Source organism: Lissotriton helveticus, chromosome 9 (assembly GCF_964261635.1).
Source record: "Lissotriton helveticus chromosome 9, aLisHel1.1, whole genome shotgun sequence".
In the NCBI taxonomy this organism is placed as follows: domain Eukaryota; kingdom Metazoa; phylum Chordata; class Amphibia; order Caudata; family Salamandridae; genus Lissotriton; species Lissotriton helveticus.
In genome coordinates, this window is record NC_136070.1 from 350,918,743 (window position 1) to 350,937,100 (window position 18,358).

At 41.8% G+C, this 18,358-nt stretch overlaps 1 protein-coding gene across 1 annotated transcript in view; it reads left to right on the plus strand.

Annotated features, from left to right (window-relative positions):
• UNC79 (unc-79 subunit of NALCN channel complex) overlaps positions 1-18,358 on the plus strand; it is a 641,854-nt gene that overhangs the window by 124,584 nt on the left and 498,912 nt on the right. The window contains 1 exon segment of the mRNA XM_078660089.1: positions 6,612-6,640. Coding sequence (XP_078516215.1) covers positions 6,612-6,640 — 29 coding nt within the window.

The following is an 18,358-nucleotide window of genomic DNA, read 5'->3' on the forward strand; positions in this document are numbered from 1 at the left end:
TGTAGTGCCTCCAGAATTACTCATGGTCAAAACTGGCAGTTTAAAAAATCAAGCTTCAGGAAAGCGGAGAACAAAAATAGAATATCCAACCAAGTAGATTGTGAATGCGCTATGGTCTGCTTTCACTATGTAGCGTACACTAATCACTGCACATGGGTCATAAATGCAAAGTTCAAATCCTCACCGCTGACCCACCAATGTTAGAAGCGGCTGTCTCTAGTTGGCAGAGGTATACACTTCTGACAAATAGGGACACACCTTTTCTAGTCAGGGCAAGGGGATCACACACTTAGATAACCCCTGCTCACCCCCTTGGTAGCTTGGCAAAGCAGACAGGCTTATCTCAGAGGCAGTGCGTTAAGCATTTATGACCACATACAGTAATAAAGTGAATACACTACAAATGGACACGACACAGTAGTATTATAAAAATAAGGATTTTTATATAAGGCTTAGCACAAGACCAAATAACGACAAAAATATACCACAATCTTAATAAATACTCTGGGAAGGAAAAAATCATAGTTCAAGTATGGTTTCTTCTTAGCACAAAGTCTTTAGTATCAAAAGCAACTCTTCTTCTTTAAAACACAGTTCTTGGCAACAATGTAACCCACACGGGAGTCACACGACGTCGAGGCAAAGTTAATCCAAAGGTTCGGCGTCGACAGCGAGGAGCGCTACGTCGAGCCCGGAGTCGCACAGACCCCAACAACACAGTACCTTGGAAAAGTGAAGCACTCGATGATCGGCGGCGTCGAGATGTCCGGCGTCGCGTCTTCGGCGTCCATCGGGCCTCGGAGTCGGGGCGATCTGCAGCGGCGTCGACAAAGTCAGGCAGGAGCAGCGCTCACGAGGAAGCAGGATACGGCGTCGTCGTCGATGTCGATGTTGCAAGAGTGAGCAGCGCTCACGGCGTCGAGAGGGCTCGATGTTGATGCGATCAGCAGCGGCGTCGACACAGGGTCACTTGGAGCTGGAGCCGAACTCGCTACTCACTGGCGTCGCTACTGGCGTCGATCGGGCCCGGCGGCCGGCGTAGAAGGTGCGGGACACTGGAGCCGTTACTCACGATGTCGAGCTGGATTCGGTGGCGTCCGTCGGCGTCGAGATTGCTGGATTCTTCAGAGGTGCTGGATTTCAGGTTCCAGCAACAAGCACTTTTAGCAAATAGATGAAGTCCTTTAGCCCTGTGACTTCAACAGGAGGCTGGCACTCTTCCAGCCCTTGGAGATTTTCTTGAGCAAAGCTTGAGAGTACACACTCAGTTCCTCTCTCCTGGTTCCTTGGCAAAAATAAAGAAGCAACTGCAGGATTCCCCCAACAAACAGCATTCTGGCAGAAGGGGTAGGCAGTCCTTAGATCAGCAGGCTTCTTGTCCTTGGTTCAGGTTTCCTTGTCAGAAGTGATCTAAATTCTTGGTTCAGGGGTCCTTCTCTTATACCCCTTTTTGGCTTTGATCCCTTTGTCCATGCAGGGGAATTTCCCCCCATCTTGGGTTTGTTGTGGGTGTTGCCAGGCCGAAGCACCTGGCCTATTCACTGTGCAGGGCAGAGTCTTCAGCCGCCCAGCAGGAGCGGAGCCAGCATTGTCACTGGCAGGGGCAGGGCCATCAGTTGCCCGGCAGGAGGTGGGCCAGGAAAGTCCCAGGCAGGCACAGAGTCATCAGTCGCCTGGCAGGGGGGCGGGGCCAGCATTGTATCAGGCAGGGCAGGCTATCAGGAGCTACTCTTCCCCTACTCTCAATGCAAATGCCCCACTCATCCCACACTGACTCATTCAGACCTCTGGAGCTACCCAGCTCCTGTCACACGCACCCCAGAACCAGCAGAGACCGGTAGACAGTTAGACAAGAAAATAGCTACTTTCTAAAAGTGCTATTTTCAAACACAGAGTCCAAAAACCATCCACACAAACGGATGGGTTATTAAACCCTGAGTTCAGGGATACCAAACTCGACATTGCACCATGCTCCCCGAGCCCGCTAGGATTATAGCATTAATAATCCTGGCAGCCCATTCTAACTGATGGAGAGCAGGTTATCTTACAATAGTGAAAAACGAATGTGGCTGTAATTCACTATTAGGACATGCCAACCTTGTCAGGCTTGTCCTACCTTATGCTTACAATGCACCCTGCCCTTGGGCCTACCATAGGGGTGACTAACATGAAGTTAAGGGAAGGTTTAGGGACTGGCAAGTAGGTGTACTTGCACAGTCTGCGTGACAGTACCAGACTGCACGTGGTCTAGCAATGGTAGACCTTCAGACATACTTTTACTAGGCCGCTCTTGTGGGTGGCACAACACGTGCTGCAGGCCCACTAGCAGCATTTGTATTTACAAGCCCTGGCACTCCTGGTGCACTCTACTAGGGACTGACAGTAAACCAAATAGGCCAAACATGGAATTCAATCAATACAGCAATTTCACATAGGGAGCACTTTCACTGTGGCACTGATCAGCAGTGGCACAGTACCCAAAGCATTTACCAGCAAAAACATCGTAAACAGAGGAGGCAAACAGAAAAAATGGAGGAGACTCATGCCAATGATGCCAGGTCTAACAGGGGGTTACCCCGAAACTGGTCCCAGGATGCTTGTTTCCGGTTCAGAGAAGACCTGGCTTGGCAGTTCAGGCTGGACTGTTTCTATGAGGCACTGGTCAAGACTGATTTGCATGTAGCTGGGTCGGAACTGAGGTGGCAAAGTGAGCTAAAAACCAATGATGGATTCAACCCAGATCTGTGACTTGGGGTGAGTAAGTTTCAGTGCTCCATCCATCATCTCCTTGTGACTGGAAAAAAGCCTCAATCCTGCCACTACTGAAAAAGCCTTCCCTTGATCCTTCAATAAGAGTAATTCCCGACCTATATCTCGGCTACCTTTCCCTGCTAAGGTGGTCGAGAAAAACCTCAATAAAACACTGTCAGAATTCTTTGAGAATAATAATATTTTTTATTGAGTAACAAATTGGATTCAGGTCTGGCCACAGTACTGAGATTGCCTTGGTTGCAATCTCAGAAGAAATCAGGTCCATCACGCATAATGATGGGAAAGCTGCAGTGGTCCTTCTGGATCTTTCCTTATGGAGCGACTAACAGAAATTGGGATTACCAATCCGCCTTTGATCTTCTTTCTTGGAAGATAATGAACAAAGGCTGGCCCTTGGGGAGTTTATTTCAAAATCTTTTACTCTGCTTAGCAGAGTACCCCAAGGGTCATTCCTCAGCCCTAGGCTACCTAATATTTATGCGGCACCTTTGGCAATTTGGCCTAGTGTATCCATTCTTTTTGTTTTGCCACAATAGCATATGGTGACGACACCCAGATTTTGTGTTGTCAATCTCAAGAAATGCTGAAGAAGTTGCAGATCAGTTCCTCAACTGTATGCAGGCCATTGTAACATGGATGAGAGGCAACTGCCTAAAGTTAAATTCCCAAAAAGGAAGGACATGACCTTTTGGAATCAATCCTGATAGCTTCAGACCCTCGGACACCCCCTTGTGGCAGTTTCAAAAGTAAAACATTTAGGGGTTATTTGATGCCAAATTGTCATTTGTGGAACAAGCTAACAAATTGGCATCTTTCTGTTTTTTCATTATGAGAATGTTAAGGAAGGTATTAGACTTTATTCCGCCTGACCTGCAAAAATCTGTGGTCATCTCCCTAGTCTTATCTAGGTGAGACTATTGTAATGCCCTATATTTGGGTACTAAACAGAGACCACTAAGCAAGCTTCAGATGCTGCAGAACACAGCCTTTCAACTGCTCAAGAAATTCTGAAATATTAGTCTTTAGATGGTGCTAAGGTGGAGCTTCTTTGGCTGCAGGTCAAGAAAAGAATTGCCTTCAAAGCATTATGCCTGACATACAAAGCTCAACATGGAACTGGATCAGAGTATTTCAAAAGTAAATTGTAATGTAAATGTAGAGTATTTATATAGCGCACTTCTACCTGGAGGCCTCGTAGCGCTGTATTCATACTGCTATGGAATCCATCCTGGCTTTCCTGTGAAATGTCCACTCCTGGGCACTCCCAAGGTGAAGCCAGGCATCCACAGTGCTGCTGGGGCCGTTGTGGAGATTAAGCAAGCTATTGCCCAGAGTCACAGAGTAGTACCCATGATTAGACTAGCCACCGAGGCGAGAATGATCAGGTCTGGGGATATTGAGTCCTAGAGCCTCCGAGGCGGGAATTGAACCCTGGTCCCGGGCCAGACCTCTGCATCAGGGTCTGCCACTCTAACCATTGAGCCATGCTTCCATTCAGCTGAAACTTACCCAAAAAACTGCTACGATCTTCCACATCAAGTACAGTGATCATTTCCAGATTTAAGAAAGCTACTTGTGGTGGCCAAAGTTTTGCTCATACCACCTTCAGTCTCTGGGACAAACTTCCCTTGGGGCTTAAAAGTCAAGCCAATTTTTTCACCTTCCAAAAGCAGCTAAAAACCTGGTTGTTCTCAGCATTCATATCTTTCAGTTACTGTCATTGATTTGGTGGAACATAGGGGATAGGACATAGTATCATGTCAGCGCCAAGAAGCCGCTAGGCATTCACATGCTTTAGCAAAATTAAAATCAAATCAAAATGCCCATGCTCAAATTACTACATAATTGTCAAATAGAATTTCCCATTGTCCATTGGAGGATGTACTGAGAGGGTCTGGAACCAAGTCCATGCCATTCTGCCCAAATGTGGAGGGCAGGTAATAATCACAGATTGGTGTCCATTTGGACTTCAAAGTAAGCGGAATAGGACCAAATTACATGTTTTGCATTGGTTTTGCATCATTACAAATAAACAAAATACATCAAATTTGCACTATTTTGTTCCTTTTGCAATGGGAACTAGATTAACACATATTATTCCAGTATTTACGTATTCATGATTTATGATGGACTTACATTTGTAAATGAAAGTAAACTGATGTAAGTCAGTGAAAATAAGGATGCATTGGTTAATTTACATGTGTGCAACTCAGTGCCTGCTTTAGGGTTTCGGTGACGGTTACTCCTTCAGAAATGAGACGGATATTCTGTCCACCCTATTACAAGTGCCATAGAATATAATACTCTTGTAATAAGGAAGTCAGGATATCCATCATGTTTATGATGGAGTAACCTGTCCGCCAAACTCTAAATCAGGCGATTAGGGACTCTTAATTATTTTTTATTAGCGACTCATTGGGATGTCCACAGCTGTGGTCAGAGACATCTCTTGAGCTGTGGTAATCGATCACTGAGCAGTAACACGTTTATATTTATTTTCCAACATTTGCAACTGCATTTCTCACATCTATCTGCAAACTTTAGTTACAACTTGGAGACCCAGAGATCACTGCTGTGGAAGTGAAGGAAGGAGCACGAGCCGCCACAGTTTTTAAAAGGGGTGTTGTAGATGAAGAAAGGACATATATTGAAAACTATTTTAACTGAGATAAGAAATAATTTCTAACTTTAATTTGAAAATGTGTCAAAATAAATAACCCTAAATAGGTGAAATTTATGAACATAAGGCCAGGAAAACTGTTTTAAGTGACATTGTTAGTCAGTCCATTGCAATTACGGCTGGTCCTTAAGCCAGACCTATCTTATACCGTGGGGGAAAGAGAAGGATAATAAATAGCAGCAACCAAAGTGAAATAAGAAGAGATGCAAACAAAATTAATAGGAAATGTACTTTATGCCTCTTTTAGTTAATCAGGATCTTAGTTTTTTTGCACTCAATTTGGGTGATTAGAGGTAGCTAAATTTGAGCTAAACTTGAGCTAAATTTCCATCCCCTGGTGAAATTAGCTGATCTCAATACACCACTATTTCCCTAGAATCCTTTCTATATTTTGGAATTTAGAAAGCACAGAAATGGTATTTTCCTGTATATGTTAAATATACATCTTGAAGTTTAGGCCCATAATTTTGGACATAGGGCCAAATCGTTTATTATTGCAACTATCTAATTTCAGGGCCCGATTCACAAAGGTAAACTGAGACGAAAGTCTAAATGTATGACTTTTTGTACTTACAAAGGGCATTTACTACTAGTAAATGCCCTTTGTGAATACCAGAAATTGAACTTTCCAACTTTCGGAATTCACAAAGGGCATTTACGAGTAGTAAATGCCCTTTGTTAATACCGAAATTCAAAAGTTAGACCTTTGTCCCATTTTACCTTTGTGAATCGGGCCTTCAATCTTTAATTGTAGCCACAGTTGCAGGTTTTGAGTAAGTAATATTTTTATTCTTTAAAATGTATCCCAGAGGGGTGTAACCATTACCCTTTTATGCCTCAAAGTAAAACAGTAAGGTGACCTCACTGAGGTGGAAATATGTTACATTATGCTGATATGAATAACAGCTAATTCAGTATTTTATTGAAAAACAGAAATCACCAAGAAATTCAGAATTTATGCAGAAATTATATTTTTAGATAAGATTAAAGAGCTAATCAGAATTAAAATGAGCAGTTTTCCAGAGGGGAATGTGTGGCCACCTAGCTAATTATAGATAATATTGCACATAGAGAATTCCATACGTTCAGCAGCTGTCATTGCCTCTAGAGGTGGTTAGTAGTGGAATGTTTGATGTTTTTATGTGCCTTCCCCTTACAGCTGAAATTTCTGCTATCTGTCAGAAAAAGGTAAGGGCAAGTCAATCCATGTGCTTGTGGTGGGACCATGCCTGTGGACATGACTTGGTGTGCAGTCCTGTATTTGTGTACATCTTCCACCCATCTCTCAGAAGCTCATTGTTGGTTGTTGGTGGCTTTCTAGTACTCATCGCTGCACAGGAGGAATATGTGATTATAGCTTGCAAGATTTACCATGGATAAGCATGTTAGTCCATATACTCATACAGATGTCTTCAACACTACCTTCCGCAGGCTTCTGTCACATAGCATACTGTCACTTGTTGACTCACATACATCATCTACCATGGACGGTAGTGAGTGATGGGAAACCTCCTTAGAAATATACGGGGGTCGCCTGCTCAGATGATAGTACATTTATTAACTAAATGTGTGCAAGTTATAGATTTATGGAGTTTGACACCTTTTATTGGGCCTACAAGAAATAAAATGCACTAAAGAGCAATTAAATGTAATGTTGGTGTTATTGGTCCAATAGAAGATATCACAACTTGCAACAAATAGAATTGATTTTTGCACCAACAAGGATGCAAACAACCACACTCATTGTTTCTAATTTCAATAACAAAATTGAAGAGGCTACTTTTTCAACTGTGTGGAAGGGCAGTGTTATGACCACTGTATGAAAGGTAATCATATCAACATAAAATCATTTTTCATATATTTATATGTTCGTGATCTCAATTTTGGTGAAAGCTAACATTTCAGTTCTATGATGGTTTAAGATTCAACACAGTTATTTGTGGGCTCTCTGATTACAAATGTACATGATTAAACAACAGGCGATCATATGTTTGCTTTTGCGAAACAGGGGTATTTCAGGTGTCGTCAAATTACATATTTCTAAAAATGGTCTATTACTCATATTTTGTTAACCGGATAAAGCTAACAAAACTCATAAATCTTCCAAATCTCTTCATTTCTCTGAGATTTACGTACAGTAGAGATTTGGGAACTCAATATGGACTTCTTCATTTTCCTTCCTGTTAAGAAAAATACGGTCTGAAAGGTAGTGGCAGAAGGGATTTGATTAAAGGATCTAAACTCTTGCTACAAGTGGAAGACATGGCTCCCAGGTGGCACCAGTGGCCTTCCCAAAGGGCAGATCATGACCTGCCGAAACCTACTGTACTTGCAGAGATGATCTCCTCTCACTTTACTCGTCACCCAGGCTAGGGTTTCTCCCACCTGCCCCACTCAGAACAACTACCCTGTCATACAAAGTTAGTGTAAGAGAAAGTGGGAGACCCAATAGACCCTTGGAGGCTTGAGCGATCGATATAGTAACAGGTAAAAGTGCCTACAAGGAATATATTACAGCACACACAGTTTGGACATTTAGCATACTACTACTCTTGACAAGCTCTGAGCAGTCGCTTGTATTAAATAATTAAGAAATTCTATTTAAATAATTTGTACTAGAATTAATCGGTGAGAAAATATATATCTTGCACGAGTGTAATTGTTTTTGTGAAATTCAGTTTATAATGAAAAAAAACTTTTTAAATGGTACAATTAAGCTAATACAAATGTCTTAGTGAAACTACACAAAGCAACTGAGGTTTACAAATTATTTGATGTTACAAACACCTCTTTGTCACTAATGTGGACACCTCTAACAACTCTTGGCTTGAGAGTTGAGTCTGGGAGCCCTTAGTCAGGTCTTCTATGCCCTTGTTGTTTTATCTTGTCCTTGTTTCACTAAAAGGTTTTAACTTGTATATCTTAAAGGAACTTACAAGGAGGCTCCACCCAATGCAAATAAGTATTAAACCTGTTCCTCATGGACACAGTGTAATCTAAACCTTGGTCCTCTCTCCACCCTTCACCATAGTTTTTTATTTGGGAATTTTGTGATTCATACTCCCCGAATCTCATGGACTAAGCCACGCCCTTGGAGGCACGATACCTTTCCATCTGATGCCCTCTCTGCAGGCACAGTGGTTTACAGCTCCAAGTTCAATTACCTCCTACTTGGCTTTTTGCACCCCACAAAGAAATGTCTGCACCACATAAATACCATCTGGAGATTTGTGCTTTTCTACTGCTTCCTCCCTTTTCTCAATTGCTTCAATAGTATGCTGATGACAGGTTCCTCTCAAGGTTACATGATCTTGAGGGAGGATATGTAAATAATGCTGAGCAGTGCAATGGGTAATATCAGAATGATACCTGTATAAGTCCTCTTCTCATATGACCATAAATTACAGTTTAGTGCCTCTGTCAAGTAACATTTAGGTTCTGCAGGAGCAATTGCCACTAATATCACCCATGACTATGTCTTATTACATTTTCAGTTACAAGAAAACATTACCATAGGTTTTGGTGTGTAACAATCTATTTAATAGCTGATTTAAAAGAAAGAAAATAGAACCTATGTATATTTAACTATTGTGTTCATACACTAAACATTTGAGTGACTTCCGTAATCAGAGTCTAAATCTCATTTGTCAAAACACAGACTCCTTTACCCAATTTTTATTGATCAAACTTTTTCTCTCAAAATATGCTAACATCTCTGAAATCACTGAGAGAAGTAATATACAATTCAGCTCTGAGGAAATAACATATGACATGAATTAACCAGTTTACTTTTGCAGGGTTTACTGAAATTGAAATTCACTTCAGCTCCTCAGACCAGTGTTACATTTTAGCCACACCCTCTGGTGGTCCTGTGGCTACTGGTGCAGAGAGACTTGCTGTCACATATTGAGATAACTACATCCACTTGCTGTCACATATTGAGATAACTACATCATTTGGCTATGTTCACAAAGGTGCTAAAGTGTGTGTGCCCCAACACACACACACACACACTTACACAAACTATTTTGCTTAGTGGCAAAGTCTCAGTAACAATGGGGAGAGAATCAGACTCCCCTGGAATGTGTTTTTTGAGTTGGGCAGCAAGGTCTAGAGTTAGTTTAACACAGTGGATCTTTGATAAAGACTTGAAATCCCAGCTCGGATCTGCCTCAACTCTAAAGAGGATTCATTTGGACATTTCATTGGTGGTGGTGGACCCTTTCCACAAAGCTCTTTTTTCGAATAGATGTGTTTTACTCCTGTCTTAAGAATTGAATTGTACCTTAGTATCAGTTTTTATCTATAAAACATTTTAAGTGAATGGCTGTGTCTTAGTCCAAGCATAGGTGTGACTTTCTCTTCAATTTCCAGAAGTAAAATTGCTTATTCATGGAAAAATATTTTGTTTTTGAGTCATTCTGCCTTGCCCTGTCCTCACACTGAGACGTTTTGCAAAGTTAGGCAGTAACCTGGCGTCAGTCTTCAGTTATCCAAACATTTTGTGTCTATCTTTAAGACAGTTAATCTTTCTCTCCCTTTTACATTTATTTTTGTGCAGTATCCTATTTTTCACATTTAAAGCTGTCTGTTTTGAAATGGTTATTATAATCAAAGGCCGCAAGGGAGAACATGTTTAGTAAACTTGGAGGCTATAAATTAAAGACCAGTTCTGGGGCACTGATCCCTTTAATTAAAGATAGCTAGAAGAAATGTAGTCAGTCTTCCCACTCATGACCTGAGCTGCTGCCTGTGGACATCCTTCCCTTCATGTGCAGTCAGAGGCGTAGATGTTTGTCCTCAAGAGGGCCGCCAGGAACCATGTAGACACTAGACGGGCCACAGTCAGTATCTCTATCTGCTCTATGCATCCAGGGCTCCTGGTGCAAGTGTAATTGTGTAGAAAGAGGCCTGGGTGAGGCCTTCCATGTTTGGGGACACCATCTTGAGAGTTATTCTTCCAGAGCATTCTTAAGCTAGAATGTTGATTCTCAGAGGTTTACTGCATAGAGAATCGTGATTTTATAAAAGACAAGGAGGCTAGCGTTATGAATAAAGCCTTTATTCGCCACCTCCAAGCAGCATCTTTAAACAGTGGCGGCCAACTCGGCGATGCAGCGAGCTCAAGGTAAATAGTTTTATTTATTTAATTACTTACTTTACTCCTGCTCGTCGTATGTCCGAGTCCACTACCCCCCACCCTGCCCCACCCCTGCCCCACCGGCCGCAGCACTCTCTCTGCGAGCCCCCACTGTCTTTAAATGATCTCAAATAGAACCCTAACAAACAAATAATAGAATAGAACTCTACAGTCCAATAAAAGTCTCCCGTCAGCCATCTTCCTCCTCTTTTGTTCTGATACTTTCCACCAGGTCTTCCTCTTTAACCTTTAATCCGAACTTAAACTCTAATTCTCTGTAAGAAAAACGTAACAAAAACATCACCGATACAGCCTCATCTTTAGAAACATATATCCTTAACACAATACTAAACACTACTTAATAACAAAAAATCCTTAAATAACTTATAATTGAATAACATATCAATATCCCACCACACCATATAATGCTAGCATCCAGGTCTTTAATAAAATCATGATTCTCTATGCAGTAAAATTCTGAGAATCAACATTTTATGGCAAGACAGGAGGCTAGCATTAAGCATGTTCAAGTTTTGTAACACTTTATTTAAAACATGTTCTAATTGTCTGAAATAAAAAAATCCTTTACACCTCAGCATTTATTACTGCAATCAGCCGCCTTCAAAATGTCTTCCAACCTACCTCCAAACATATATGCCTTGCTAACCATCGCACCTCTAACAGAATGAGGTTCAAACTGTGCTAAATTCACACCAGCCTCTTACTTTACTGACTTCACCTATATTGCAATCATAGCAGCTGTGACACCACATTATGGTTTCACATAATAAATCAATAACTGATCCATCCCATGACTTCTATTCTCACTCACTTTAGACTCATTTTCAATGTCCCACTACTTTTTAACACCCAAACAATCTCCAACCTGCTGGAGGTTTGATTCACTTGGAGAACCGAACGCTAAAGTGAAGAAATTCATTGAGACTATCCACCACATCACCCTAACTGAGATAACATACGCGGTTGGAGGTGACAATGCGGTTGAGGGTATCCAAAACAATTTCTTCAAGACTCTGGTCTATAGACTGGTGAGGTTCACTCCCCGCTTGATTTACATAAGATTATATTTTGAAGGTGAGAGGACCCTATCCTGATTCTTTCTGCACCCTCTTGATTAAAAGTACCAACACCAACTGATATCTCTGCTTCCTCACTTGAACCAACACTCTCTGTATCATTGCAAAAGGAGGGAATGCATAACCCCTCTATAACGACCAATTCTGGGTAAACATCATCTACTGCCAGAGCTCCCGGATCCAGTCTTCAAATTAAATATTTCTCCAACTGATGGGTCAACCTGGAGGCAAACAGATCTACCTGCAAGGGTCCCGAGCACTCATGTAACCTTAAGAAATAACCTACTTCCAATTGCTGAAATCTGTTAGATTCCTGGAAGTCCAATCTGCTATCCAGTTTTCTTTCTCCGTTATAACTGGGAGTATGCTCCAGGCAGAACTCCCACATCTTCTTTGCTAAATCTGCCAACTTCTTAGACCTGCAGCCCCCTAGTCTGTTGATATAAGTAATTGTTGTAATATTGTCCATCTTTAACAAAACTGATACTCCCTGGAACAGAGATTAGAAACTTTACAAGACAAACATTCCTGCCTTTTCCAAACAATTTCTATGATTTTTCCTTTCTATCAAACTCCAAACACCACCCGTCTCCTGGGCCGAACACATGGCTCCCCATCCAAATTAGCTTACATTTGTCTCTAAAACAAAACCTGGTTGCATTTAGGGGTGGGCGTAAGTTGCGTAAGGGACTTACGCAGAGAGGCACTGAGATTGAACCAATCTCTGCACTCTCCGCATAGTTCCGTTACGCGACGCCCGCCTTCCCGCCCGCAGTATTAAAACACCTTAAAAAGCCTTAACTAACATTTAAAATAAATAACCTTACCTTATCGGCGGCGCATCCGTCTCCATCGCGCCTTCTTCTGGGAACTGCGCATGCTCCCGCTCATGCGCAGTTCCCAGGAGAAGGCACGATGGAGACAGATGCGCCGCCAATAAGGTAAGGTTATTTTAAATGTTATTTAAGGCTTTTTGAGGTTTTTTAGAGATGCGGGTGGGAGGCGGGCGGGAGGCCAACTTCCGTTATGCCCTGAGTGTGCGGAGATTTGCCTTGTTTCTCCACCTACATTGCAAAAGGCGGAAGGGGCAAATCTCCGCACATTCCGTGGGCGGAACGGAGTTGTCCGCCCACCCCTAGTTGCATTACAAAAATATCTTGTCCGTTCCAAGGTTCTAAATTCTCTAGCCACCTTCCTGGTCTCCTTTGATTTCTTCACCTTGTCCCCATACCATAGAACTTTGGAAACACTACAAAGTTTTCAGACATTGCAAGGCCCTGTAATGTAGTGGACCTGGGATCACTGAATGAATTGAAGATGATAAAAGACCTATCATCCTGGCTGTATCTCTCAATTTGACCAAATCTCTCCTTTGAACCATCCTCACCTCCTTTCTTATCTTCACAAATTTCTTTTCTGGCAACAAAATCTGCCCCTTGACTGTATCTACAACAAAACCCAGAAACTTTAGACTCTGAGTGGGTTTCAAAATCGACTTTCCAGATTAACTACAAACCCCAGGGACTCTAAAAGCTCCTTTAGCAAGCACATCTGAGTCATCCAAACAGACAGACGCTGCTTCATTAACAAAATGTCATCCAGATAAATTATCAGACAAACTCTTCTCTGTCTCAAAACAACCTACAACAGCCCTCATAACCTTTGTAAAGCACCAAGGATATGAGGGCAACCCAAGGAGAAATTGAAATAACTGTCCTTTCTTCTTCACTGTAAACACAGCTGACTTTGCTTGGCAATCAGAACGGTAAAATAGGCATCCTTTAGATCCATCTTAATTAACCAATCTTTTTCTATTGCACATCTCTGAGAAGAGGAATCCCCTCCATTTTGAAGTGTCTGTAAGTCACGAAAAATGTATTTTTTCTTACATTTATTACTGGATGCCATCCTTTGTCCCTTTTCTCTATGACAAATAGTGTGCTTACAAATCTCATTGTTCACTTTCTTTATTACACGTTTTCCAAAATAGAATTTCTTTCGCATACCTCTACTTCCTGTAACTGTTCGCTGAAGCAAAGCTTTCTTGGTTCTTGAGCTTGCAGTGGGCTTGAACTGAACTCTAGGAGATATCCTGTAACTGTGTCTAAAACCCACACATCATATGTGATCTGTTCTACCACTCCACATGGAATCTCAACCTCTTCCCCACCTTTATGTGCATAAATCCAGAAATACTGTTCATACTCTACTGTTCCCGAGGTAAAAGACTACCCTATACCCCTTGATGTTGTAGCTATGGACGCTCTTCCTCATTGAGGATAAAACCCCCACTGTACAATCCTTGGACTCTCTATACATCTCTCTCCCTGCATATTGGGACTTAAACAAACTTTGGCCGGGAGGTTGCACTCTTCTCCCAGCCCTACCATATAAATTACTTATTCCTGAAAAAAATGTACGCATTGAATAATGCAACTTATCTAGAGCTGTGAAGGTCTGAACATACTTTCCCAGTTCCATGACCATTCCTTCTCCAAAAAGTAACCCTTTTGCCTCCTCACTCGGCTCCTTTCTGACTAATTCACCAAACTTTGGGTTTATTCAAAGGAGTACAGCCTTCTGATGCTCAGAAATCAACCCAGCATTCACAGTGCTGAAAAAGTAAATTGTTTACTGCACCAGCCTCGAAGCAAATGTATATCCAAGTCAGTTCCTGTAACACATGCCTCCTCCACCATATCAAACATTCTAGCCAGAGGCCCAATACATTCAGCAAATTATCCTCACATTGCTTAAGGAAGCATTCCAAACCTTTGTGAGTTTGCTTAAGGAAGCATTCCAAATCGTTGCGAGGTTATAGTCCTAATTTATAAAGGTACGTAATCAGTTCAGGGTCCAGATTAGGAGTTAGAGTCTCCTTCTCACCAATGACAGGACGAGAATAGTCCATCCTCAGAGGACTGTGTTCCTCTTTCTGTAATGGCTTCCTTATCCTTTTCTTAATATAATTTTTCACACGAGCTAGTGGCTACCAATCCGATCCACGTGGATTCCTAATCTCCTTGGGATCAAACAACTTTTGCCCTAGAGGGTCTACATTAGATCTCTTATATGCTTCTCTTCCTTTAAATTCCTCATCCAGGAATCCTTGTAATCTAAGTCCAAGATGTACTCATCTACATCCTCATCATACCCAGGATTATTCTGCCCATTTTTAATGTCGGTTCGGACATCTATGTGAGCCTCTTGGGACACGACTCTCTTCATTTGAATCTTCCACGTTTCCTTTTTCTAAAGTATTTTCTCCATGAACTTCTAAAAACTCTGTCCTCACCTTCTGACATAGAAAAATACTCCTCCTCCTCAATGAGACTTCTTCTCTCTTTCAATGCTTTCCTCACTGACTCCTGTACCAACTCTATTAACTCCTGTTATTAACCCCTTCACACTGACTCCCCGATTAGACCTACCATTCACTTGCTCAGTCATGTTTAAACTAACTTAGTAAACCAATATTAGCAAACTTAACTTAAAATCTATTTAAAGAAAAAAGTAAATAACTGTTCTCTGAGCAAAAAGTACTATAATGACCAATAAAATCTCTAATCTTCACAAATCTAATCACTCTTTACCAAAAACTACTAAAACAAGATTATATGTACTTTCAACTTAATTCCTAAATAAATATATAGGGTAAATGCTCTTTTTCAAAAATTGAAACTTCGATTTTATTATTTATTCCCTCTTGGTAAACCGGCTTTCCATACACCGCGTGCAAGAAAACTCAATTTGGAACCCCTGCACGCGAGCAATACGCCCAATTTCCTTTAGAAATAGCCTGAAACATGGTGTGTGCCCTCAACAAAGATGGACCCGCAATAAGACTACACAGAAGCCAATTCGGGTGAAATTGCACTTCCTTCAACATACGGCCGCAAGCACAAGATGTGCTCTTCAACCACTGCTCTTCTGAGGACCTCCGAGCCCTAATTATATGCTAATAAAAGGGATTACTTTAAACTACAATTGTGATTACTTAAAAAATCTGTCCTAAAATGGTATAAACATAGAAGTTAGGCACTACTAGCCTATTTTGCATCCCTAATCAGTCATGTCAAAACAGGGTCCCCTGATGATTTTATACCTGCCAAAATGGTTGCCTCCCTGAGCACGTTGCTCAGGTCAGAGATGCAATTGGTAATGAATCGCTCCCTTAAGGAGGGAAAGGTACCCTTAGAGTGGAAGAAAGCTGTGGTGAACCCTATTTGTAAGAATACAACATTGCCCTGGACAGACCTTTCTAACCTCCGCCCCATCTCCCTCTTACCATATCTCAGCAAGATGACCGAGAGGCATGTAAACACCCATTTGTCTAAGTATATCGAGGCGGCGGGAGGTCTGGACCAATCTCAATCTGGGTTCAGACCTAACCACAGCACCGAATCTACCCTCCTATCCGTGACCGATAACATCAGGATGGCGCTGGACGGGGGGCTCTATGATTCTGGTGCTGTTAGACCTTTCCGCTGCCTTTGACACGGTGTCACATGGCATTCTTCTCGGTCGCTTGCAAAAGGTGGGGGTAGGAGGCAAGGCTCTGTCCTGGTTGGAGAGTTTTCTCTCCAACCGCTCTCAAAGTGTCAGGCTGGGCTCCCTACGTTCCATCTCTAGGGAGCTCACCAAGGGGGTGCCACAAGGCTCATGCCTAAGCCCCACACTTTTCAATGTGTATGTGGCCCCCCTGGCAGACATTGTGAGAGCATATGGGTTCACCCCGGTGTCGTACGCCGATGACACCCAGCTTTTGTTCCCTTTTCAAACCCTTACACCTTCAATTAGGAATTCCTTCGTTGAAGGGATGAGAGCTGTGTCGGATTGGATGGCCTCTAATTGCCTCCAATGTAACGTAGGCAAAACTGAGGTCATGTTGTTCGGGGAGGCACCTCTCCTATGGTCACCAGATTGGTGGCCCCTAGATCTGGGGCCGGTTCCCTGTCCTAAGCAGATAGCAAAGAACCTTGGAGTACGTTTTGACCAGGCCTTGCTGCTAAGAGAACATGTCAGTCAGGTGACTGGATCCTGTTTCCATACCATCGGACTTTTAAGACTTATTTTTCCATTCCTGCCTGATTCACACAGAAAGACCCTTGTTCAGACCCTTGTAATAAGTAGATTAGACTACTGCAATGGCCTTTACATCTCTGCCAATGAGGAACAACTCAGTAGGTTACTAGTGGTCCAGAACACCGCGGCAAGACTGGTCCTTAATTCCCCAACCAGATCTCCCTCCCGTCCCCTCCTTGACAAACTTCATTGGTTACCAGTGCGACAACGTATTAAGTTTAAGGTTTGTTGCACTATATTTAAATGTGTTTCTGGCTCTGGACCAAAATATTTAACAGAAAAATTCATCCCTTACCGACCTAAACGTGCTTTACGTTCCAGCAACCAAATGCTTCTTTGGGTACCCCGTGTGAAGAAAGTAAGACAGGGAGGTCGAGCTGTCTTAAAAAGGTCCCATAATGTGGAATTCACTCCCCTTTACCCTGAGACAGGGCACCAACTTCCAAACCTTTAAAAAGTCTCTTAAAACCCATCTCTTCCCGTCTGTATAACTATAGCACATCCTACTTGCGTCTGATAAGCAACATAGCTCTTTGCACAAGCGCGGAGATACCCCTTCGGGGGTCGAATTCCTGCGCTATACAAGAAAATAAAAAAAATAAATCCATATATTAGATTTGTATTCATGCATAGAAAAATAGAACAATAATAATACATATCCTAAAACATAATTCAGAAATTGTGAAACACAAATAAAAACACATACTTATCTGCCCGGAAGCAAGAAACAAAAGAGTAGGATGATGGCTGACATGAGGCTATTATTGGACTGTAGAGTTTTATTCTATTGTTTGGTTGTTAGTGTTCTACTTGAGAATATTTAAAGGTGCTGCTTTGACGTGGTGAATAAAGGTTTTTGCGTAATGCATAATGCCAACCTTTGTCTTGCCATAAAATACTTTAGATACAGCTAAAACCTGAAAGGTTGTTTTAAGTACTCTTGGTGACACACTGTGGCCATTTCTGGAACTGCACCAGATGTTACACTTTTTACCCTTAAATACAGCATTCCTTTTCCCCAGATATTACTTCCCTTGTGGGATAATGGTTGTTTTGCTATAGATTAAGAAAATCAGAATCGAAGTTACTCAAAAAATCTATACAGTTCTTACATATTTATATATTTTTTTAACACATTTTGTTTATATTCCATTTTGAATATGCCTACTCCTTTTATCAAAATGTATTTGAAAGCATGCTTGCTCACTTTACCTCACACTCTGTCTCATAGTTATTAATCTGTTTACTTGTTCACTCATTCCAGCTTCATGAAACATAATGCAATGAGTCATTTGACAAAATGTAAATTATTTGTTAGTGACCGGAAGGAATAGGTTATCTGTCTCCAAAGGTAAATTGAAAGCTGCGATCAGTGGGAGAAAGGTTGTGAGCGATGTGAGTCTATGGGTAAATTGTTATCCACGTGGGAAAAGAAGGGAGGTACATTTCTAAGAGAAAATTGACATCCATCATAAGTGGCAATGTGAGTCAATGGGTATGTGGAGGGGTGGGCAATACAAATCTGTAGGTGCGTGTGGATATTGTTGGCAATGATCTGTGGAAGAATGAGGGAGACAATCAATG